Below are 26,298 nucleotides of genomic sequence, written 5' to 3'. Positions count from 1 at the left end.
AAGCGAACAAGAAGGGACGAGTAAAGCACGTCCCGCATCCCTCCAACCTTAAAAAGACCCACCCGGCTGCAAGTACAGCCGGCCAAATCTTTAGCTGGCGTGCGCGATGGCCGCGTTTTCCGTGCTCCTGCCCCTTGTGACGGAGCAAACTTGCGAAAATATCAACTCTAAACACAGGCTCACTAAGCCCGTGCTTAATAAGGAGATTTCCGAAAGTTTGCTTCGTCGTAAAGAGCAGGAGCGCAGAAAAAGCGGCCATAACGCACGCCAGCTAAAGATTTGGCCGGCTGTACATGCTACGGTGGCTTGTCCTGGCCTTCATGCACTTGAGGTAGGTCTGGCAGCAGAGGTGACGCGGACAGCGTCACCTTTGCTTCGCGAAGAAAAGGCTGGTTGAAGCAGGCCATGATTCTGCAGTAGTCGCCAGGCTGACAGCAGGCGGAAGTGACTGCTGACTTCTTGCCACCGCTGCCCCGGATGGATGCGCCAAACAAGATGAAGGCAGCTCCGTCGCAGCAGGCGGCAGCAAGACGATGTACACAGGGCAGGAAGCCTGGGTGGCTCCACTGTAACTGCAAGGTTTCCGAAACACACTTCGCATGCCTTTAACGTAGTTCACGGGAGGGGGAACGGCGTCCGGAAGGGCCTCGTGGCTCAATGCTTAACTCGCTAGCAAAACGTGTCGGGCGATTGTGCAACGCAAAGGTCCAGTGAACAAAGCCCTTTCTTGAGTTGAACGAGACAGCCCAGTTCTTGCGTGGTTACAAAACGCGTGGGCAGCAAAGTGCGCCCCCTCTCAACACCACGGACCGCTGGTCATTCCTCTTCCGACTTGGTGCAGGCAGCTCTGAAAAGTCTTAGGCCTAGATTAGGCCTAGATCTAGATTCCAGGAAAAGAAAGTAAAGTCAAACTTGTACACCCACAGGCGGCTGGATGAAATTCGTAAAGTACAGTCTGTAAAGTAAAGTAAAGTGTAAGTAAAGTATAGAAAAGCGAAATAATATTTAGGCAATTAAAAGAGGTGCTCCGACAAAGAAAGGCATCATAATCACGCAAATAACCCGTAATGTGTTAAAAACATCGCGCGAAACAAATACTTTACTTTGAAATCCTGACAAACTTATGTGTGCAGAAAGCAAACGAATACGAGTTACATCACAAGAATGGCAAGAACTAATAAACATCGATTTAGCAAAATTTCACTATTGCCTGTTGGCAACATTCTGCATAAAAGAGTGATCGTAGAACATTTTCGCATTTGTTGGTCCGTAAGCATTGCTTATGTAGCGAAAAGATATTGATCGAAGTCAGGCCTCAATAAAAATTTTCGTGCCAGAAAGGCGCCTCTAAATTCAGGAACTCGTCGGCATAGCTAGTTTCAACAAACGAATAAAGCTTACAATAATGTATCATCAAACTCGAAAACAACATAAGGATCCGTTGTCGTAAAGTACGTCGTTCATAGTGAAAATCGGTTATTTTTCAGTGCAGTACAGTCTAGCTGCGCTTAATGTTCTTATACAGACCAGGACAAAACAGGCTCCTGGTTTTCCATAGAACACAGGTATGAGTAGCCGCACGCATACACAAATAAAAAAATTACTCCGGCTTTGGCACGGCCTCCCGAAGTATTGCGAGAGCACTGTGGAATACCTGAACTTCTGACATGAACTGTACAGTAAGTTCATGTCAGGGACCGGGAAGAGCCGTCGGGTGGAGGGCGCGGGCTCAGGTGGACGAGCCTGGCTGCTGCGCAACGGGCGAATGATGCAGGGTGCCGAGCTGACAATGGACATCGGGGCAGGGGAGGCCATGGTCGGGCCGTCACCGACTGTAGTGCTGCCCGCTGACACAAGTATCATCGGTGCTGGAACGTTGCGGCTGATGTCCATGGGGATCTGACGCGCCGTGTACGCGGTCACAAGCACAGGAGCGTCCGAAACGGCTCTATGGACTGACAGAAGATGTGGTGGGACCGTCGACACTACGGTGACAGCTCTGACGATGCCGGAGCAAGTTCCTGTACTCAATCTCAGGTGCTTGGGTGAAACGGGAGTGACAGTCCGGAGCACCTCGCCAGTGTCAATGCGCGTGTGGGCATGGTCGGCTGTGGGTGTCTGCAAGAAGGTTGTGGCAGTGACAGGCCTTGTAGTTGAGACTGCTACATCAGACGGCTGGCGGACAGCTGGTGGATTGACAACTGCCGCACTACTCTGTGTGGGTAGCTCTACCAATCGTTGCTGAAGGTTGCTCAAGTCAGGCACCAAAGCAGACGCTTGCTGCGACAGTGCCGAGCTGCCAGGGTCAGACTCCGAGAAGCGGTTGACCGTACTGAGGGCTTAGGGTGGGGCCCCTTGGGCAGGCGGTGTGGCCGCCGGGGTAGTGGGGCTGGTATGTGGCATATGCTGCGGTGGCGGCAATTTCACTTCGCCTTTAGCACGATCGCTCAGGTCAGTGACTGACGGCTTTGGCGGAATGAGCGGTGAAATCTTTCCCAATAACTGTAAAATGAAGCAGCAACAGCAATGACAGCAATTACGCTTGGCAGGAGCGGGACATCTGTGCGATATCCTCTGTTTAACACTCTCCATTTATAGGTGGCGTTTATCTTTGGAGGTAATACGCTTAAAGCCCCTGTGCTATCCTATAGCTTCGTAGATAGGTAGCGTCAGTTATCATTTGTGAAAATGTCGCCTCTCAAGACACCAGCTGAAAAAGTTCTCTGCCAGCCTCTTAGTGCACGCAACGTGAAAGAAAAACATTACAAAAGTTTCTCTGAAGATGCAACTTGAAGATTAAATGTTACCTCGCTTGCTTTGTGGTTTATATCTCCTTTCACTGCCGGTCAACGCGTTCTCCTCTCTGCGAAACCAGTGAAACCATACAGCAGTGGTTGTCAAAAAGCCAGGTAATAATTGTCACAGCCAACATCCTTCTGCCGTTTTGACGTTCCTTCTACGCGCCTTTTATAAGTTATAATGCCAGGTCAGTTACCTTTTCCTTGCATATTCAATGCGTGATAATTATGTTCATACAGCATAATATTTTCTCCAGAAGATGAGCCAATTTTTTCGACTATTTTACCAATTCAAAGAGCATCCGCATAGTAAAATTTATTGCGGAGCAGTTCAGTACAGGGCGAAATGAAATTAAAAGTCAGGTCATTGACTCATATGATTATACCGGTAAAGACAGCAGGGTGAATTACGTCGTAGCTCTTCTTGCAGCCGTTAATTATTAAAGCAGCAAACGCTTAAGCTGCGCTCCATGGGAATTTCGGTTTGGTTTGGTTTGGTTTATGGGGTTTAATGTCCCAAAGCGACTAAGGCTATGAGAGACGCCGTAGTGGAGGGCTCCGGAAATTTCGACCACCTGGGGTTCTTTAACGTGCACTGACATCGCACAGTACACGGGCCTCTAGAATTTCTCCTCCAAAGAAATTCTAGCCGCCGCGACCGGGATCGAACCCGCGTCTTTCGGGACAGCAGCCGAGCACCATAACCGCTGAGCCACCGCGGCGGCCACCATGGGAATTTCGTCACCGCTAATAAATACTGAGGTGAAGAAACGTAAAATAAATAAGGCAACAGCAGCTCCTGCCATGCATCATTTCTTCATTAGAAGCAGAGCTGGAAGCCTTCTGGCGCTTAGCACACATGGTAACCACTGCTGCGACAGGTTTTCCGCGAAGGCATTGACGTCATTCCTCCGCCGCGGGAGGTCATGCTGGATCTTCTCAGAAGATCAAACATCTTTTGTCACATTCACGGGCCATGACAAGATTGATGGTTACAGAGCGCACAATGTTCTACGTAAAGCCGTCAAAACAACAGTATGACTCGTAGAAGAACAGCAGCTCGCTGTCGGCGCTTGGTTCGCAGGCTCGTGCACTTCCCGCCCGTCCGAAGCGCACCGGCCATTGTTGTGACATGATCCTTTTCCTAAGTCCTACAAGCTTTCCAAAACACGCTTACAGCGCCGCAAGACTCATAAAATCCACCTGTAGCGGCCGTTAAGCTGCACGTTGCACAAATATTCTGGGAAAAAATATTCTCGCTACAAAAAACAGGTTGCCGGTTAGAGCTCTTTAAGTTGTGCAGAAGCATTAAAAACAAGAAAGCGGTGTTCTTGTAGCAATGAACTTCGTCGCAAAACAGAAATATGAAATATAAAAACTGGAGGGAACTCTTAAGTTCCATTTTAAGGGCATGACACGTCAGCACTGAGTAAATATCCATATATGCGCATTTAATCATTCACTACTTTTCATTGATAGATTTTTGGGAGTCCTTTAAGCAATCCTCGCGCATTGGTATAGCTGTGTACGCTTCGAGCCATTACCCGCTAAGGCAGGCTGTAGCCACCTGCGGGACATCTGCGACCAAGGTTGCTCTTCTTGAAAAAGCTCTTGCTGCAAATCCTTATTCTGACTTCAGCCTCCCATGATGGGCAGTTTGCTCAGTCTGCTGCACAGCTTGCAAGGTCGTCACGTGTTTACTTGACCTGTGTAGACCACGTGAACCCAATTTCGCCTCTGGTAATCTTTCATACATTCCTTAATCAAGGCTCACGACGCCGACGCCGGTGTTTCTGCAACTAGGGACCCTTAATGGTCTCGCTAAAAGTGTGCTATAACAAAAAAGTATGGTGCATAAACTAAGCATGGATGTATATTAGATCGTAGGACATATTCTTGTCCACAAAAATTAGCACTTCATGGCGTGCGGCCGCAGCTGGAACGGTAGATCTCCATCGTACTAGATGCCATTGTCCTCTGGACGAGCGTCTGTTCATTCAAACTTGCTTCTCACATCTTTCAGCTCTCCTCTGTCTGCACGTGGCAGCGGATGTGGCTCAGCTGGAGCGAGTGGGAGGCCCGTGCGTTTTTCTTTTCATCCTTCCTACAGTGGCAATAAAAACACAACACTGTCCTCTTTACTATGCAGTCGATTAGGCCTATATCTTTGTGAACAATATCGTGTGGTGTTCAACGTCAGCGATCGGTTCTGAATTCTTTAGTGATTATACATGTTTGTCACTATTCACATTCCGCGCTGCCTGGGGCAGTAAGTTGGAGAAGTCTATGACGCACGCTCGTTCACGACAGCCACTGACGCTAGCTGGCTATCTGCGCAGATTTTCCTATCCCTGCACTCAGCGCTTGCTTGAGGGCGTTGCTGCGCGCGCCACGCCGCCTGCGCAGATGATGGTTTAGGTTTATTGGGGTTTAACGTCCCAAAGCGACTGAGGCTATGAGGGACGCCGTAGGGAAGGGCTCCGGAAATTTCGACCACCTGGGGTTCTTTGACGTGCACAGACATCGCACAGTACACGGACCTCTAGAATTTCGTCTCCATCGAAATTCAGCCGCCGCCGCCAGGATCGAACCCGTGTCTCTCGGGTCAGCAGCCGATTGCGCTAACCACTGAGCCACCGCGGCGGGGTGCCTGCGCAGATGAGATTTTCCTGAAGACTCTCGTCAGAGGGCGGCTCTGGCTCTCGCAAACACAAAAGGAGCCCACGAGCGCACAGCGTACGTTGTGATCTGGGCGCTGTTTGCGTTGGTGAATTATTCCTAGGTGCTTTAAATTTGCCCGGTACAAGCAATCAAAATAGCAGAGTGAAAAAATAGGATCCTAGTATGAGATTTTAAAGCAGCTCACGAAGTGAAGGGAAAGGAATGCCAGCAAGAATGAGACAACACTCTCGGAATGCCTGCAAGAGAGAAAGAACAATTAATTAGGTCTTACAACAAGGGAGACTAAAGGTAATAACTCAACCTCAACAACCAACGCGAATAGGAAGCTCTAACAAGAGACACAAGCCAAGACCTTAGAGTACTCAAGAACATCCGTCATCTGGAATGAAAGAACAAGGGGTACACCCTCAGTAGCAATCATTCGAGAATAGAAAAATCGATGGCAGGAAACGAAGCGAACTTAACTAGCAGACTAAAAGACACTTTGAAAAGCTAAGAGATGATCTTTGAAAAGCTGGTGAGAAGAGCTGAAGGAAAACAAAGCAAAGTTCACTAAGGAATTACAACTATTTACATTACTCCCCACTATGAGCAGATACTTTGCTGATGAGAGGCCTCCTCTCATGCTCGCAGGAAGGCCGGGTTCGCCAAAATTTCCCTGTACACAACGAAACTTCCAAACAGAAAATAAAATAACACACCACAGAAGTGCGTCGCCAACCTGAATTGAACCTAATCTCGTATATTTCGCCGCCAGAATTTAAACGGTCCTCAAAATAGAATAAATCGCTTCGGCTTTTTTTTGCGTCCTGTATTTGGTGCACTGAAACAACATTTGTCTGAAAACTATTTGCTTTTCAGGGTTCCTTAACGACGCAGTTGGCCACCTTTGTAGTGGTGGAATTTTACTAGAATAAAATTTCAATAAAGAAGGGTGTCAGGCCGCGGCACATAATCTCGCCAATGCTATTCACCGCCTGTTTATAGGAGGTATTCAGAGGCCTGAACTGTTAACAGTTGGGGATAACAGTTAACGCAGAATACGCAAGTAAGCTGCGATTCAATGATGGTATCGCCTTGCTAAGTCACTCAGGAGAGGAGGTGCAAAGCAATTTCAATAAGTTATAAAGGGTGAACAGGACGAAAGGTCTTGAAAATTAACGTTCAGAAAACCAAAGAGGTGTTAAACAGTCTCGCAAGGGAACAGCAGTTCACAATTAGTTGCGAGGTACTTCTTGGGTAAGGGAATACGTCTACTTAGGGCAGGTACTGGCCGCTGATCCATATCATGAGAGGGAAATAACCAGAAGAATAAGAATAGCGAGGAGTGCATACGGTAGGTTCTCTTAAATCACGAGCGAAGTTTATAAAATACTCTCAAGAAAAAAGTATACAACAGCTGTATCTTACCGGTACTCACCAATGGGGCAAAAACGTGGAGTATAAGCGAAAGGGTTCACCTTAACTAAAGGACAACGCAACGGTCTATAGAAAGAAAAGTGATAAATGTTTGCGGGGATACGTCGGTCGCAGCTGGCAAACGGCAGGGGTAGTTGAGATGGGAGGAGCCTTTGGCCTGCAGTGGGCTTCGTCAGGCGGATGATGATAATGATTATGTGGAATTTTTCACCTTCGTGTGTATCGAATGCATAAAGCTAAACCTGTACAGAGGCCTCACACTTCAGAACACAGAATGTAGAGATAAAATGGTGAATCAATGACTTTTTAAACGCGGAGCGCCAAAGTCTTCGACTTAAAACGCGGAGTGACATGTCTTGTTGAAAAAAAGGCGGTGACAGAGGGATGCAAGGTCCCAGCAAACATTGCTGCGCTGCTTTTGCCTGCTCGACTTGAAATGTTGCTTACGGATTATTGTGTATTATTTCCCATTAATACCAGTCGAAGAAAAACTGAGTCTTTCGCTAATGTTCGGCTTCACTTTCGGCTTCACGGCGCACACTTATTTAGTTCTCAAGTTACCGTCAGTCTGAAAAATGGGTTCACCGGAGTTTCGCGACAATGAAAGCTAAATGAAGTTCTTGAATTAAATGACCTGTGACATCTAGTGGTTGCCACATGCAAAGATGTAATGATGTGTTTTGATATCCTTCCGATGGAAGAAATGCTTTTCTATATTTAACTCGTATATGAAGAACGATTGCAAAATTACCGGCCTTAGTATAAAAGATACGCAGGTGAGCACTTTTGTCTGCAAGGCTTGAGTGGTACTCGGAAAAGGAGAGCAACTGAATTTTCAATGAAATCTACGAAAAGGCATTTGCGCTCAAAAGCGGATAAATAAACATAACTACTGCGGAAACAACAAAATTGACCCAATCATGGCAGGTGCGCCATCATAATACTTTATTATCATTTATCGCTTCCATGAATGGTCGCGATCTTTCAAAAAGACGCGGAGGAGGCATATCTTCCACCGCTTCATTACTGTTCTTTCATAATCCCCGCCGCAGTGGCTAAGAGGTGATGGCGCTCGGCTGCTTGCCCCCAAAGACGCGGCTTCAATCCCGGCCGCGGCGGCTAGATTTCGATGGAGACACGTGTCCTGTGCGATGTCAGTGCACGTCAAAGAATCCCAGGTGGTCTTAATTTCCGGAGCCCTTCACTACGGCGTCCCTCAAAGCCTGAGTCGCATCGGGACGTCAAACTGTAATAAACTAAACCAAGCCCTTCTTGAAGTACAGGAGAAAAAGCACCAAAAACTCTCCCAAAAAATTTCGCTAGTTGAGGTTAAGAGCACTTTTTGCATACTGAACAAGTGTCTTGAGATGAATGATGGTGCAATCGGTCCGTAGGAAAAAAATAAAAAGCGGGCACTGGTCCACACAAGAATTGCAGTTCCCGTCTCCTGAGATAGATTTCAGGTACCCCGCCTATCTGCAGGACCTATACTTCTTTTACGTGGTCAGGAGTGATATTATTTTCAATGCTGTCTTTCAATGCGAGATCCCAGATGCATATTCTTTCCCTTATATTAAATAGATTGGAAAATTTTTCATGAGCATAACTTTATGAGCAGAATTTCAGTCTATCCTTAAAAGGGTGAGAAATGTCAAAGCCAACTATGGATTCTTTCTCAAGAACGTTTTTAAATTTTCGCACCCAACTTGCACAGAAATCAAAGAGCTCATGGGCCTTACAACAAACTAACTTTGAAACGTGAGCATGGCTACTGCTTATACCCGTAAAGTAATTGTTACTGCGTGGTTGTTGTCTACTGCGTAATATTTCATAGTGATGGAACCTCAAGGAGGATCGTCATATATTGGCATTTGCCATTATGGTGCTAACCGGAGATGAAATATATTTGACGGAAGTGGAAACATAATGAAGAAAAATAGAAATACTCATAGTAGACATGTTCAATGTTGAAGCTACGTTGTTCGTGGGTTTCAAAGTGCATAATGTAACGGTCGCGAAGACGTTAGTGCAAAATGTGTATGAGAAAGAGAAAGACGATCACGGCTTTGGCGCTCAGCTCTGAAGGGACTTGCAGCTGGCATAGGGCGTCGAGTGTGCCTCAGCACCCGCGAGTACTTGAAGCTTGAACTCCTCCGCAAGGGCACCTTAGGCCTCATGCTGATGGTTCATTGTGCCACCACGTACCATTAGCCCCCATACCGAACCTGTCATGCGTACTGTGGCGAAGGGTTTTCGGCAAAAGGGTAGAAACTATGAACGGTAGCGTGTAAGCCGTCGTCAATCAATGGCCGACAGGCTTCCCGTCTGTTTACTAGCCGGGTACACCGGGACCTTCCTGTGAGTAATACGGTGAACCACAGGCGACATTTTAAGAGCCGCCAGCAAACTCATATCACATGAGTATTTCTGATAAATACAAGAACATACGTTCTTGCACATGAAATAAATGTGAGCCTTCCATGACGCTGTTGCGCTGCAGGATTCATCGCCTTTAACTATAGTTTTGCCATTCTGTGTTCACACCGTCGAATTTATGTGCGTCATTCGGGTAAATTGAAACGATAGATCATTTCATCCTCTACGGCCGGTGTATTGCAAGGCAGAGAATTCATTTTTCCCAGAATCGTCTCGCTCAATTCGGTCTGCCGTTTACTCTTCCCGACACACTCTCCTTCTGTGCAGACGTCAAAGAGCATGCCCTTATGCAGCTGGGTCAGCTTCTTCACAAGTATATTAATGAAATAGGGAGATATTTATTCTCACTTCGCGAAGCCTTTACATTTTTCTCAAAATTATTTTTTCATGATTATTGCATTAATATTCATTTATTCAACCAACACCTGTTCCCTTGCAAAATTTTCATTCCGATTTCTTCAAAAATTCTCAAAACTGTTTTTGTTTCTTCTGAGATTCCTCTATTTACATTTACGAGCCCCTTGAGATAAACCTCTAAAAGAGTTTTTCGTGTTTGAATTTGCAATAAGCCCTGGCAAATACCCCGCCGTGGGTATGTGCTATAATTTTTGAGGCAACAACAACACCACCAGTTCCTACCCGCTCAAAAGAAGAAGAAAGCATTCCACATTGCACCAACTCGTCAGATGCCTGCTCGAGTAGCGGCAGTAGTGCAGAAGGTTAAAGTGATTTCGAAGACAGGGGAATATGCTTTCTTCTCATGAGAAAAACATTCCGAAATTTTCCTCAATGCAAGCAGCTTCGTCGAACCTCCCTGTGAACTTTACGCCTACACAGATTTTCGACACATTGTTTGCAGAAGCTGTGGAAATTACTGTACGCGAGAGCAACTTTCTTGCGAATCACGCAAAAAATAAAATAGTGTGCAAGACAAAACATTTGAAGAAATGCGTGAGTTTCTTGGTGTCATGCTAAAGATGGGTTTTCACAAGCCTCAGAACCGAAGAGATTACTGGTGTACCGATAACTGCCTGAACATAGCTTCTATCAATTGTATCATACCAAGATATAGGTTCCTTGTGTTATGCGTGCTCTCCATGCAACTGACAACTAAACTTTACTGCAAAAAGGTGAGCCTGGTTTTGACACACTGAACAAGATCCGGCTTCTTGTTACGACAAGTAAGGTTTTCTCTAAAAAGGACCTGCAGTGTCTTGTGGCTATTATCGAATGCACAAAAGACATGCGCGGAAGGGAGCACTTTGAGCTGCTTGTGGAGGCTTGGCCAGTGCCACGACGACCCTCCATCAGGAATCCTGAAAACAATTTGGGTTTTCCTGATGAAACGAGCTTCGGAGTCACACACAAATTCCCGCAAGGGGCAACATCATATAGGCGCTGCAGATGCTTTGATCTGCCAAGAATCACAAACGGTGAAGGATGACCTGCTCAGCTCTGAGTTGTTCCCTGCTTCGCGAAGGCTCACAAGAATTAGGTCAGCCCCCACAACCCACAGGAAAGAAAATTGCCACAGCTGTGTTTTACACCGCATATAAGTTTACGCACTTTTTTGACCGGAAATGTGTTGACAGATTAATAAAGAGTGTATTCGAAGTCTAGCCGATTTATTTATTGTGCAAGCACTCTGGGCTTTTAAGGCTTAAAGTATCCACGCACACCTACCACGGGCGGCCACGACTATACAATGACAGCTGCATCTTGAGCACAGGGTAACACCCGTCTTCGCTTGGTATTTGGCAGTAATTCAGGGCAGCCGCGGTCGTGTTGGCTGGGATTTTGTGCTTCTCGTTGCGATGCATCTTCTCCCAATGATCTACTGTGTTCAGCAGTGGTGAAAAGTTAGCGGCTGCAAAGCGCCGCTCCCACGTGTGAGTACAGTGCAGCATTGTTTTATCTGTATATGCGATGCGAAGCCTCCTGAAATATTAGTACTAATGACCTGCTCGTAAAATAATTTCGGACTAAAGAGCGATCAGAAATGTCCACTGCAGTCAATAAACTTCCACTACCGCACGAGCGGAGCTTGACATTGTGAGAGGGAGAGCTGAGAGGGAAGTGCGCAAAGTTTAACCGCCCTATGTACAGCCTTATTAAAACTTCCTGTTGGGCGAGTTGGTAGTTCATCTTCAATTAGAAATGTTATAGCGCAAACAAAGACACGGACAAAAAGAGGAAACACACACACAAGCGCTAACTGTCAACTGAATTTATTCGTCGAAAGCCACACCTCTTATAGGCCGAAGGATCGTGAGAGAAAAAAATGACAAAAAAAACAAAAACAAGAGTTGTGTCAGAGCCATCAAATCGCGAGCGCATGCGCGGGTAGACAAGGGCATCACACTTCCGTTTATCTTCCATCTAATCAACAAGTAGCTGCATTAAAATAGCCAATCTCAGCCTGGAACAGACATAAAGAAGGTTGGCTGATGCACTCGCTGCCAAGTTTCTGTATGTGGTAGGCTTCTAGGCTTATCCGTGCTGTCTTGTCTTTACTTTTACCAAGAACCTTTGTCTCCTCAAACCGGGCCACGCATGCTCCACACTTACTTACATGTGCAACAAGATGCTTGTATTTATCGCTTTTGTTTACTAAATTTAAGGCGTGTTCCCCTAGACGGTCGTTGACACAACGTCCAGTATGGCCTACATAAAACTTTCCACAAGACAGGGGAATGGAAGAAACCACTCCAGTGGAACACCTTACAAATAGCTTCTGATGCTTTTTCAGGCACTCGCGCTTTTTTGCACTGCAAATGCGCGGACAGAGCTTTCCCAACTTGTTGGAAGCCGAGAACAAGTCTGGTACTTCATGCCTGCCAGCAACTTTTTTGAGGTTGTGCGAGATTTTGTGGAGGTAGGGCACAACTTCTGGCCTAGGGGCCTTTTGAAGAGCATCTCGTTCCACGTTTGAACTTCTGAAGGATGGCCTCAGAGACTGCTGTCAGAACCGACCAGGGAAACCCTGCAGCCACAAGCCGGCTTATCTGATACTTAAAGCTCTGGAACATCTGATGTGGGCACGATTTTTGGAGAGAAGATTCCAAGCATAGCGACGCTATTCCTCTCTTGATAGTCTTGTAGTGCGCCGAGTCATACGGCAACAACTCCTTCTTTGCTCGTGGGTAATAGCTCCAGCAGACGTGTCGTTCACAGAACGTTAATTTAAGGTCTAAAAACTGTAAAACCGAAACTTCGGACAGTTCATGGTTAAAAGACAAACGAAGACCGTGTTTGTTAAAAGTATCTAGGACATCACCTACTGTAGAGGGGTAGGTGATGGTCTCCTGCTTTGTTAAAAGTACTAAAAAATCATTTACATATCTAAAAACTTTTAAAACTGCCCCCCCCCCCCCCCCGCCTTGAAATTCTCATCCAGCCGCTTATCTACCTTAGCTAAAAAAATGTCGCAAAGAATAGGGGCTACACATGACCCTATGCAAATGCCGTTTCGCTGCAAAAAAAGGCTGGTGCTTAAAAACAATAAAAGTATCATTCAAGTAAAACTGCAATAAGGCTAAAAAATTATCTACAGACAATCCTGCTAATTTCTGGAATGACACGTCGCCGTTTTTCTCAATGCATTCCTTAACAGAAAGTAAAATCTGATCTTTGGGCACAGAATAAAAAACGTCTTGAATATCTATAGAAAAACCAACCTCCGTCTCCACACCAGTTAGTTACTAGCACCGCCGAGAGGCAAGCAGCTACACCAGACGCACCACACCAGGCGCCAACTCCGCAGGCACCACCACCGCAGGCACTAAAGCCGCAATCTACAGAGCACCCCCAAACCGAGGAACGCATCACTCGCTTGGAAGAAACAATTCAAGACCTCATTGAAAATAACACACGGACACGGACACACAAGGACACTAACATGTGGTGTCCCTCCCTTTTTATTGTTCCTTTTTGCGCCAGCGTTCATTTCATCCAAGGAAGCCTTGGCAGTCGGGACCCTCAATCCATCGAGTGCCACCCTCAAACTTGAAACGGACGTAATAGGCTTGCGCCGGTGATCCAAGCGAGTCCCCGGCAGCACGGACCCAACGTCCGACGGCCGCCACCTCCACACTTGAGACGGACGCGATAGGCTTGCGTCAGTGATCCAAGGAATGTCCACTGCAGCACGGACCCAACGTCCGACGGCTGACACCTCCACGCTTGAATGACCAGACTTCCACTGCGGTTTCTTTCATCACACCTCGGTTTGCTGACACATCAGCTCTCCGCTCCTCTTGCCCGCCTCGTGCACACGCGCAACGCAGGGCTGGCACGCGCGGCGCTCTGCTGTCCGACCCACCACCGTCGACGCACCACGTTCAAAAATCCCTGGACGATTCCGTGTGCACATCACAGGTACGCACACAGTCGGACAACTCGTTCCGGCTTTGCAGCTTTTTCCCGGACACTGTGTTCCGTTTTTTGACATTGTTAGTTTACTTCAATTCATAGTCAACGCATGTCCCTTCTCTGTGTGAAATCACTGAAGTCATATAGCAGCGGTTGTACAAAGCCAGATAATAATTTTCACAGCCAACCACCATCTTATACATTAACGCGCCTTTCGCGCCTTTTAGAATGCATAAGGCCAGGTCCATCACCTTTTCCTTGCGTATTTTGTGGGTGATAATTATGTTCTACATTCTAATAATTGCTCCAAAGCACTAAACTTTCTTTAACATTTCCGAAGGGCATCTAATGAAATCAGACCATGAAGGTACACCCAAAAATGCTTCGGCGACGGCAAGACGGTAAGCGCCACAGAATGAGAGGAAGGGATGGTCTGGTCGCCGCTACATAAAAACGCCACCGTCAGCCTTTTCGGGTTTTGGCACCACTTCGCTGCTAACGGTGACTGGGTGTATTTAAAGAGAGGAAAAGCGTAGCAGGAAACATCAAATAGGTGGGCGGAAAACTTAACTTTGCGGAGGTGTGATGGCCGGAGCTGGAACAGGGCCGGGCTAATTAGAGGTTATTACAGCGGTCTGTTTCCTCCTGTGTGGGTATTTTGGTTGAGAATCATGAGTGATTATTTAAATATTCAATCGTCCGTTGCCGATCTCAAATTACTTTTTTCTTCCCAGAAGTGAAGCGCATCACTTCTGTTTCCTATTCAGTATGTTATAGATACACCTTTATGTTTAATTTGCTTTGCAATCAGTCTCCTGTTTTGTCTCCTCCTTGCAGTTTTTCCTCGTTGCAGTTTTATTATATGGTTTATCAGAATGAGACGTGCTTGTAATTTATATTTTTCAGCTGACACAGCCCTGTAGGAGCTACAACCGCTTCTCCAGGATGCTATACAATAACAACAGACACACAATAAGTCCGCAACGGCCTTAATGATAGCCAAATGGCGACGCCAACTGTATAGATTTGTTTTGTGTTTATACCAATCAATAACAGAATTCATTTCATTAGGCACCTGCCGTCTCATTCCAGCACTATCATTGTTTAAGAATGGCTATGCCCACCTGGTTCGACGATACCACTGGCCGCAAAATTTTAGCAGACCAGAACTATTTTACGCACCTAAAGAATATATCACGCAAAAAAATTGCGCAACAGCAGGCATTAGCACTTACTGACAATCCAACTCCACACGCTTAAACTTGAAATCAGAAGTGGCACTACAGCCGCTTGGTGCGCGAGAGTCAATTGGGCTGCTGAGCTCTATGAAAATGTCCGGTCTTTAACTATTTCTAGCTCAATAGCCATGCCCCACGGCGATTAACTGGCCGCGCAAACGCCGCATGTTACTCCCGAGTGCACTCCACTGAAAAAAGTAAAACGCCCCGCGCGTTGAAGCGCGCGTGTCGCACAATCTTATGTGTGGCGCCGTCAATGCCTGCGTCGCCCACAGACGCATGCCAGAGCTATATCGGTCTTCAATACTTTTAAGGCGAAAGCCTTTAATGCCTCATAGTCTCGTTAGCAGACGCGTCGGCAGACGTTTCATAAGATTTGTCCGGCTTTCGGCGTCACTTCTTAAAAATAAATTGCGCCGAGAGTGGGAACCGAACCAGGGCCTTCGGCATTTGAAGCGGAGACGCTACCACTCCGCCACGCAGGCTCAAGGTTGGAGCATGAATAAAGGCGGATCTAGAGAATGCATGGGTTTCATAAATAAAATAAAAGGAAATAATTCAAGAAAAGGAAAACTAAAAAATAAAAATAAGAACAACAAAAATAAACACAAAATGAAAATAAGATGTGAAAATAAAAATAAAAACAATAAAAATAAGAAAAGGAGCAAAAATAAAAATATGAAAAATAAAACAAGTAAATAAAGAAACACAGTTCGCCAGGAAACGCTTTCGCCTTGCAGCACTTTAAAGAGACAAAGTGCCCCCTGAATTTTTTTTTGCGCCCTTAGAGCCGATGTTGAGCAGGAAACGACGCTTATCCATCCCATGTTTACCGCGAACAACCTCCTCCAGACACTGAAAGAGAAAACTTAATCGCAGCGCGAAACTCTTGCTTTGGTATATATTCGGCGCTTATAGCGGCAACACAGTCACCGATTCTCACTGTTCTCTTGCGATCTACTGTAGGGAATTAATTTCATGGCTCAAGATATGCTCACTGCGGTGAAAAACTCTCAACATGAGTGATTAAAATTACAAAAAATATGCGGCTCCGCTTTTAGATCAATGCTTTGAAAGCTCGAAATGAATTGCTCTGTTGCAGCTGCTTTTATCCACATGCATAAATCAACGTCATGCCACTGACGTTCTAGGTACCTGTTTTTAAACTTTGACGGCAGTTGGGAGCAGAAAACAATAACATCAAAAAGTTGCAAGCAATACCCATATTGGAAAGATACATCACCCGATATATATTCCATATGACGTAAAAGAGCATTTCGAAACGCTTTCTCGCTGTATATAACCTGCTGAAGTTCTTCGTCTTCCAGCATATCTGGCTTCCACACATAGCGACGGTTAGAGAGCAAAATCTAAGCACGCATATTTCTAGAGCAGATTACTATCATGGTGCCCTTTGTTAGGCTCATAGCTGTGGTTTTTGTTAGCGGTTTTCTAACATCTGCTGAGTACTACAACTATGAAGAAAAGCGTATTGACTCCTATGACAACTACCTGCCGTATCAAGACATCTACAAGGTAAAACACAAAACCGGGTTCATATAGTGTAACATTTCATCTGTCAATTATCTTTCACCTTATAGAGGTTTTTCCTGCCAACACACTGCTCTCAGTGTTTAGCAGTCAAACTTTTCTCGCGAGAGGTGTAAAATACCTCAACCTTTTTTGAGAGAATTTCGATACGAAATGCAACAGATTACAGCCGTAGAGTGTGTGCGGCGTTATGCAGTATCATCAATGAAATTTAACTACTTTGGTTATACATGCCGAAAAGAATTGCGTTAAGATTCAGTTGTATGGTCAAGAAGAAGACTGGGATGACCTTGCCCACCTGCCAGTCATGTGGAATTGAACCGGTGTTGAGGAATTCCTGGAATATGAGCGATAAGAACAGGCTACACGTTTGTTTAGTATTTTTCAGCACTTTGGCGTTGATACCGTCCACTCCAGTAGATGAGTTCTTCAGTGATTCAATTACCTTTACTATGCCGATGGGATAAAATGTGATGTTATGCATGAGCGGGTGCGTAAAATATGGTGGATCTGGGAGACTTTCAAGTGGTTCATTAGTAAAGACCGGACTGAATGCTGTGTTAAGAACATCTGCAACCTCGGTGTAAAGAAGAGGAGATCCAGAGCTACTGTTAAGGGAAATCTCATTATATTAATTAGGGCTAATGGTTTTCCAAAATCGTTTTGGGTTAGCCTGTAGCATAGATGGTAAAGTAGTAGAAAAAAACGCGTTTAGTCTGAGCGGTTAACTTGTATTCTTTTGCGACAGCATGATACTTCTGCCATGTGGAAGAAGAGTTAGACAACTTGGCCGACCGAAATAGGCTTTTGTTCTTATTATGGAGTCGTTTGAGTGATACATTAAACCATGCTGATGTTATTCTTTCTGTTATAGTGATGGTTGGAATGTAAAGACTTATAAGTCGATGCATCTCTGTTTTGAAAAGTAACCAGTTCGACTCGAGAGAATGTAGTGGAAAGTTAGCAGCGAAGGTGTCGAAGTAGTGTGATAATTCACGGTTCATGCTGGCATAGTCTCCTTTATCGTAAAGCGTGTTTTTTATTTTTTTGTTTCTTTAGTACGTTGCAATAAAAAGAAGTATGTACCGTCAAATGATCGCTGAGAGCGCGCAACAAGGTGATAGGAGTAAAATAATCAGGATGCGTTGTTAATACGAGATCTAGAACGTTGGACGAGTGGTCAGTAACGCGTGTGGGATCAGCGACGAGTTGAGTTAAACCAAAAGTCATACACGTGTTTAAGAAATCGCTAGCCGGGCTGCTTTTCGATAATGTAGCGGGGGGATTAGACCAATCTATTGTGCGAAAATTAAAATCACCGAAGAGAAGGCTGGGACTAAGTGGATATGTTTTAGTTAACACATTTAAGGCATCATGAAATAAGGGGGTGAAAGAACTGTCAGCATTAGGAGGGCGGTAACAAATACCAATGAGGATGGGCGGATGTGTAGTAGTGCATCGAAGCCAAATCATTTCCAGTTGTGAAGGGAGGTTGACAAATGAACCATGCAGATCCCGGTTAGTGGCGATCAATACACCCCCACCGCGCGAATTATCGGGTTTATCCTTCCGGAATATGTCAAAATCTGGGAGAAAGGGAAGAATCTCAGTATCGTGAACTGATGCGTTAAGCCATGTTTCAGTTAGTCGTAAGACATCGCATGAAGATGAACCTATTAAACTGCACAATGAATCGCGCTTGGGAACAACACTTCGAATATTAGCGAGCAGAAATGTTAAAGGGTGACGATTCGGTGAACGGGGTTTACAATTTGGTTTTAATGGTGGCTACAAGCTGTTCTCAAAGACCTGGTGAGAAGCATGGTCGAAATGACATGTTTTTTTCATTTGTGAAAAGCTTTTCGTTTCGCAACTTATATCGCAGTTTTCGAGCCTTTCCAAATTCGATGAGGCGTTTATGGGCAAGGCGCGTGCTAGGAGCGAGGTCTTGAGCAACCGCATATCCAGTATCTTTCAATTTCCTAGCGGAAGACAGGACTTTCTCTTTCTCTTTAAAGGGAGCAAATCTCACAATCATAGGCCTGCATCTACCAGTTTGGAAAGTCCCAATGCGATGTGCACGCTCAATGTCGCGTGGCTCTAACTGGATGTCTAAATACTGATTAATATGTGCAATGATGATATTCTCAGAATCTGACCATGTTTCTTTATCTTTGTTTTCAACGCTATAGAAGACAAGCATATTTTGTCTGGACTGATTTTCTGCATCATTTACCCGGGTAGACAGAGCATTTATCTGCGCCGTGTTCTCAGTGCTGATTCCAAAGCAGTTCTTTCAATTCAGTCTTTATGTCATCAATACCAACACATGCTGTCTCAATTTTGTCTAGTCGCGCCTTAATCTCGCAAATTGTTTTATCATGATGAACTAGTTTCATTTCAATCGTCTTTAGCTGCTCTAGCATTGCTGTCTGCCCAGACTGAATTTCTTTCAAAGCATCAAGAATCTCTTTGTTAGGGCAGGGATTAGATTCTATATCACCAGCTACCATAAGAAGTTTTAACAACATAAGCGCACAGTCATACATAATGGACTGAAAACGCCGTGGGCTCGGCAGCACCAAGAGTGCACGGTAGCGACTTGGCTTAGCGTAAAGGCAATAAGGTTTCATTGCCTGCACCAAGAAGCGTAGAACGTTAGCACAGGCCATCGCTGGCATGCTGCCGAGCCCACTGAAGGGCGCGCCGCTCCAAGCTGCCTTTTTAGCACAATTCCACGCATGCGCAGGATGTACAGGGGCTTTTCCGGCTTTCAGGCAGCTCAGGGAAAGCCATGATGCTTGAAGATATGGTCCGTGGCCGTGTAGAAAATGCCGGTCCGGGATGCGTTGTCGATGGGCTGGCCATTCGAAGCCGAGAAAGGCTCAACCGTGTGAAGTCCGGAAAGCAGGAGTGTTGCGTCTGGACTACATTTGACGACGGATGCTAGGCACGGGACCCGGAGGCTCGAAGATTCCAGCAGCTGCGAACTCGAGAGTCCGAGGAACGGCACCAAGAAGCGTAGAACTTTAGCACAGGCGATCGCTGGCGTGCTGCCGAGCCCACTTCTGTTCGAGTTACTTCTGATAAAAGTTTCATGTAGTTGCATAGACGATCGTGACGACACACTTTCTGCGGAGTGTTTAGCCCGGAAAAGGTGGAATCTCCAAGAATGCAGGACGAACACGTTTTATTTCATCTACCGACTATTAGTCACAATGATTTATTTTATTTCTTACATATTTTGCAATTTTATGCACAAAAAAAGTTTGAGTTAACATGATGTGTAACCACTCACCATGGAATAAACTATTATTTTTCTTTTGAGAACTCAGATCGCGCAAGCATGTCCTTTGTTCGACTGAGCAAAGTACGAAGTCGTTTTAGCCCTCCTTGTGGCAATGAAATAATAGCAACAGTTGCATTGCTGTCTTCCATTTCATGACAGGACATCCACTAGTTAAACTGAGTAGAAAAGATACATAGTTGACAGGACAAGAGTGCTCAGTTGTGGAGTAATTTGTACTTGCCGCATAGTGGGGCAACGTCGCTTACTGAAAGAAATGCTTCATTGGCATCTTTTGCTCCAAAGAGGGCAAATATTTTAGTTCAACACCCAAAGATAACACATCCGCCTTGAATTTATCCTAACGTTTATTCGAGCGGTATATCTCTTCTGAATAAAATGGTGAAAATCTTTAGGACTTTCGTTGCAACAGAGTGGCTGTAACGGTAACTAGCTTGCTAAATCTGAAGTATAGAGAACCGGCGATTCGTTTACACTCCGGCCCTTGTGCTTTGGGAACCTGTGCAGTGCCTCTTGCTGTAATTTATTTGGCACCTTCCCCTCATAGGATTTGGTCACGCATCAAATGATTGGAGATTGCAGGCATGATGGTACTGGGCCGGTTCATCATGAATGTTTCCATGGATTCCAGGTATTCAAACATAAAGAAAAACAATGGCTCTTTGGCTTCAATTACGACAGCCCGCATACGAAGGGGAAAAAATGTGTATTCTTCAACGTAGAGACTGTGAACGAGCAAGGAATGAATTATTCAAGCAATTTCGAAAAAAATGGATCACGGTAAGTAACACCACCAATATTACTTAATAATATACTGAATACTATTGTAATGTTAGCAATCCATAAATGCAAACTTCTCGTTGTGCTCACCAGATAATTCTTGCAAACCCAGACAAGCAGTTTTACATTGCTCTGTTCATTAGAAAATGAAATTAGCTGTAGCACAAATTTTTAAACGGTGCCTGCCTCTGTTCTCTTTTATGCTAAATTAACACGAGGGAACTCTACAATGGGCATTCAGTATGGTTGAAGAAAATATGTTTGCAACACAGACCGATTGAAAAAATCTTCCGCTCTAGCGGGAACTCGAACGCGCGACAACTTTTTAGTGTTACGGACCAACACTCCCATGCACATCAGCAAGCGTTTTGTTTCATTTTATCTGTGGACGTGAAAGTTTTTCGGATTTTAAACACCACTCTAGCTTACATAACAAGAACGAGTACTATAACTGTGTAGAGAATGCTCAACTCTACACTCAGAAAATTCTCTTACGTGCGTTAAAAGTGAAGCCAACCAAGCTCATTTTGACGCGCGAAGCATAAATGTGCACTTCCTTCTATAAAAAGCCGTCCTGTTTACTTCCACGGCTCTAAATTTCGTTTAACTGCAACTGTAGCTGTCTCCCAGTACTGCTCATAATATCGACTTCCAGTAGGCCGTTTAGGCGAATGTTTTTCGCTTGGTGGGGCGCGAATGCTACGCGCTGCTCGGTAGATGTGTGGTAGTGTCTACTCGTGGAGCTCTTCAAAGCTCACAACTTTGCGTAACGGTAGACACGGTAGAAACGCGCTATCAGTGTACACAGTGATATTACTATCAAAAGCTGACGCATGAGGCCCAATGCTTAAAATTATCACTACTGATTTATAGCACGCGCTCCTGCAATGCTCTGTCACATAATACGAAAGAGCACAGGCAAAATGTTCAATGCTTATTTGTGTAAGGAGATAGCGCCACCCAGCGTCGTTTGTGAGAAGACGAAGAAGCACGAGGAGCGCGTGCGGAGGGGTACGCCGGGACAGGTGGAAGAGGATTACGTGGCAGAGAAGAGAAGAGCGCGGTGGGCGACGGACGTGGACGAGTTCCACTGGCTCCCCGTAGTTCGGGGCTTGGGCCTCAGCCGCAGACGCCCGGGCCACCAGACCTGGACATCCATCGTCGAGAGCCTCAACCACCAGGCCCAGGCGCCACTCTTCTCCGTCCATCCGTCAGCTGCTCCACACAGGCCGCCTCTGGTGCCTACGTGGCCTTTCCGGGATACCAGACCTGGAAACCGTGCTGGGAGCCCACAGACGCTGACGCTGCGGTAGCGCTGAAGGCCAACGGAGAAACGCCGGCAACAGTGCATCGACATTGGAACGCCCAGAGACTCCCTGACTGCCCGACACCCAGCCAGTCCTCCCCGCTCGATGCTCGTATGAGAGACAAGTAGTGTGACTTTCCTCTTTGACTTTCTTGTTTCCTGTATTTTCCGCAAGGATTTTCTTCTGTTCCCCCGTGTGTTTTTTCCGTGTGTTGTTGCGTTGCTCTCTTGTTTCTTTCCTTTTTCCAAGCCCATACTGAAATTGGTTTCCTTTCCTATAAAAGCCGCCTCGTTTATTGTTTATACCTTTGTGTTTGTGTAAAATACAACCTGCAATCTCACACAGTCCTAACAATTTGCAATATCACTAGCCATCAGTACATGCTGCAAGTAGTGTAGGAAAAATGGGCTAAGAAGAGTTGATCTCTCCAAACTCTATAAAGAAACTTTCCACAAAGCATCCTCGTGTCTTAAACTGAGCGGCGCGAGTGAAAAGGAGTCGATACCCTTAACCACACGAATGGCTTCGTGTGGGTGTCTCTAGAAGACCTAGGCTGCTTTCTAGAAAAACAAAGGTGAGTATTCAGCATGCCGAGGAAGTCTTGCCACTTGCACGTCACCTGTGATAATATTCTTTGCAGGAAGGGGGGTTCTAAGGTTTTTCATATGGAGATTGGCAGCGCAAAAAACAAAATGGCAAAAGGAGGAAAACAAATACTACACGTGTGGGGTCATATATCTTCTCTCGTTGCTTCTTCCCTTAGCGCTCTATACTCCAAGAGAGCTTGCTGCTAACTACGCTTTCTATTAACATTCTAGTTCATGATGATGTCATGATTACCATACAAGCCAGCTCTTCTGCAGGAAAAAGATTTCTGCAAATCATATTTCCTTTCCTTTCTGCCTGATGCAGGGCAACCTTTCACTAAAGCGGGGACGTCGGTATTCCCGAAAACTGCGTGATCCAATCTATGAAAACTCTGTACACGCCCCCCCCCCCCCCCCCCCACATTTTGTTTACTTCCTGTTCGAATGCAACTCGTTACCCTGAGAGGACATCGATCATCTGTTTACCTCATTACAAGGAGCGTCCATGTCTATTTTGTCGAGATTTGATGCAGGATACTATGCCCTCGTGTCTGCTCCGGAACCCATCTGCTCTATTTGTGTATCTGAAGTTCGCGATGGTGCAAGAAGTGATGGCAGGCAAGTAGGGCATGCACACCGTGTGCAGAGTACTCCTGGCCCAGATACTGGTGGAGCAGCTATTGGCCACACGGGGACTAAAGGAAAAAAATTGTATAAATCTAACTACTAAAGAACGTCGGCAACAAGGTCGGGCAAGGGGCTTCTTCATCCGGAAGGTCAGAACAAGAATCATTGAGGCTATGCAGCTCAGGATTTATGCTTAACCTAAATCCTCAAAGAGGGAAACAGGGAAAAAAGCGCCTACCCTTGCCTCAGTATTACATCCAACGGCAAAGGCGCGGTGTTTTGTCTAATGAACTGCTTCAAATATCGTGCTTACACAAAGAGGCTTTGCGTACAGCCTACTTCGGGTTTTGCTTGAATTTCCAGCAGTCCTCGGGATTTTTTCTTGTTTAGCACTATAGTTGTTGCTTTTGCGCTTCGTAGGTTTTGAATGTAGACGCAATACTGCTTAATATAGAGTACATGACCAAGCAATTTCGTTCGTGATTTTTGGTTACATCAAACATAAGAGGCTTTATTTTGAGCACGTGTGCTGCACAAGTAGCCATTCTTGCTAGCCGGTAACAATTAGGCGCTTAGATTTCAAACAAACATTAGCCCTTGCAATTAGCATTTAATTATTCCTCCCTTCTGGGGAGCGTAAATGCAGAGACTCGGAAACGCTTGGCGGCACTGACGCTGCCTTATACTCGGTAGAGTTCCTTCCCCTCTTGTTCGCGCCTATTGGCAGCCAATTGTTTCACTCCAAATTTTCAGAGCAATCCAGTAAGCAAGGAAACAAATGTAGCGCTTAAAAGCAAGCGGTAAAGTAATTATCCTTATATAAAACCACAAGAACACCACAATGGCGAAATTTTCCCCGCATGTAGCTTGAAGCTAACTTTATTTTTCTGTATGAACGGGTGGACCGAGACCTTTCGAACTTTTCGTAGGTGAAGATTGGTTTGGTTTGATGGGTGTTTAACGTACCATATTGACTGAGGCTCTGAAGGGTGCCGTAGTGAAAGACCCTGGAAATTTCTACCGCCTTGGGTCCTTTCACGTGCAGTGACGTGGCACAGTACACAGGCTACTCGAATTTCCATCACAGCCGGGATCGAAGCAGCGTCTTTCCGGGCAGCAGCCGAACGCCATAACTTCTGAGTCACCGCGGCGGCTTTGTAGGCGAAGGGTAATTTGTAACAAATAATCGCTTAGCTAAAATTTTCGAGCCTTTTCTGGTTATATTGCAGAGTACTGAAAAGAGTGCCGTGCAGAAATTTGCTCTTTTTTGACTACAATTTTGTTCAACCAGGCATACAACAGAGTTTTTTCCTCCGCGGAATACCAATAAAACTTACCAGCCTTAACCATGTTATAGAGCACTTGAAGCCGATCATTGCAGCTAAATATAAAGTGATCCAATAAGAATCTTAAAAGTTAGGTGCTGTTATGTAACAATATGTCGCGTTTTGCCCCGTGCCGCCCTTAGCCTCACTTTCCCCTATCTGATTACCTTCATTGTTTGTAATAGCTGCACGGCTAAACCTTTCTACCATAGGTATGGTTTAATGTACTTGGCCCTCAATAACAGCTCTAAATGAGTTCCTGCTAATACCATTCGTAACAGTGACGTCATGAGTGCATTGTTAAGCTAAAAATACGAGGAAATAGAGAGCATTTACTTTTTTTTTAAATAAACGCTTACCAGCCACTCCCAAACAGCAACGACAGTAAATTTCAGCTAATTTTGGTTTATACACTGGAAGGCAAACCAGAAATCTGAATTCCTTAGTTCTAGCGTATGCAACAAACCAAATTAAGCAAAATGGGTTAGAAAACGGCCATATTTTTTTACGACTGCAAGAAATAAAATCACCGCGTCCTTTTTTCTGGGTAGAGTGAACCGTGACGTGACTCGACAGCACGTGTAACTGTGCATGAGCCCGTCACGTGAAAATGTTGCAACAATTTGTTTTTTCTTGCAGCGATCAAATTGAATACATCGGCAATTTCTACAAAACTGGTGTTCAAAGTGACAAAAAAAATGTCACTCGTCTGGTGCCCAACAGTCTCCACGCACGCTACAAATCTAGTATGTCTTCCGCTCTTCACAATCTATATTTTATTTTAAGCTTCTCGCCAAAGAGCTTGGTCGTGCTCCTGTGATTGTCCACCGGTTTTAGGTATCGACGAATGAAGCAAACTGTAATCAAAAGCGAGCGAGTCCCGAGAATGGTGATTTTTGTGGCTGTATTTTGCAGTGCACAAGTGTAGTTTATAGGATGACTACACAAAGACAAAAATTTGTTAGAGTTTTGACAGGTAGAGATCAAAGAGCAGTTCCTGTGGATATCGCTTGTACGCGCTTAAGCAATTCAGCTGCGGCAGTGCCTCTCTCATAATCTACTTTATAAGCTTTTGTGTGTTGCGTAGATACTAAAGTTTAAAGTATTCAGCAGCGCAGCATCTGTTCACAGCATCGATCGTGGAGCGTCCTATCACCTATCATAACGCAAGTGCCAAGCAGTGCCCTAAAAGAAATTTTGAAAGCAGCACTTCTTAATCGCACATTTCATATCCTCAAAGAAGATGCCCAAACCATAGAGGCTTTCTGGAATTAAATGTCTGGAAATAGGGTCGTTGGCCATCTGCTATATTGTTGGTATAGGGAGATATAAAACGGCCCAAAATGCAACTTTGCCAACCATGGGCATTGCGGTAATATTAGGTGCTTACAAACACATTGCACGTCTCAGGGAAAAGGGCACACCAACAGTCCGAGCAACGTGCAATCTTACATATCGTCTCGATAATTGGAAGGGATACTGCTTTCAACCGCCTCTTAAACTCGAAATGTTAATTTGTTTTCGCAATACTTCATTAGATTAGGCCTAAATTCATGCACAGTATTACCAACTCAGAAGTCGCGCTTCTCTATGTCAACGATATTTGAACACTTTTTTGTCTTTTGGAGCACGTAGGGTAGTTTGTTTGGATCAATGTACCTTCATTTTTGAAGAACTCAGTCGCGTTCCATGTTCTTCATACGCAGTTCACACCCAGTTCATGAATTCTTTGCATGCCTTTTAGGTGTATCCTCTAACGATTTTATCGTTTCTTTTTTATAATTTTGTGATAGTTCTTATTTGCACGGGTTTCTGAAAAAAAAATGTAAGTTGCTGTTCGTTTCTTCCAGTACATTTTTCTGCTCAGCAT

General features: G+C 45.2%; 1 protein-coding gene across 1 annotated transcript in view; it reads left to right on the top strand.

Moving 5' to 3' along the window:
* LOC149333647 (uncharacterized) overlaps positions 1–26,298 on the top strand; it is a 64,141-nt gene that overhangs the window by 9,782 nt on the left and 28,061 nt on the right. Inside the window, exons 2-4 of the mRNA XM_089557770.1 lie at positions 13,622–13,712; positions 20,434–20,582; positions 25,068–25,174. Coding sequence (XP_089413896.1) covers positions 13,622–13,712; positions 20,434–20,582; positions 25,068–25,174 — 347 coding nt within the window. The remainder of the gene's footprint in view (positions 1–13,621; positions 13,713–20,433; positions 20,583–25,067; positions 25,175–26,298) is intronic.

Source organism: Amblyomma mixtum, chromosome 8, assembly GCF_055824585.1.
Source record: "Amblyomma mixtum isolate Tamu chromosome 8, ASM5582458v1, whole genome shotgun sequence".
Classification (NCBI taxonomy): Eukaryota; Metazoa; Arthropoda; class Arachnida; order Ixodida; family Ixodidae; genus Amblyomma; species Amblyomma mixtum.
Note: the sequence above shows the minus strand (reverse complement) of the source record. Positions and strands in the feature narration are given on the sequence as shown.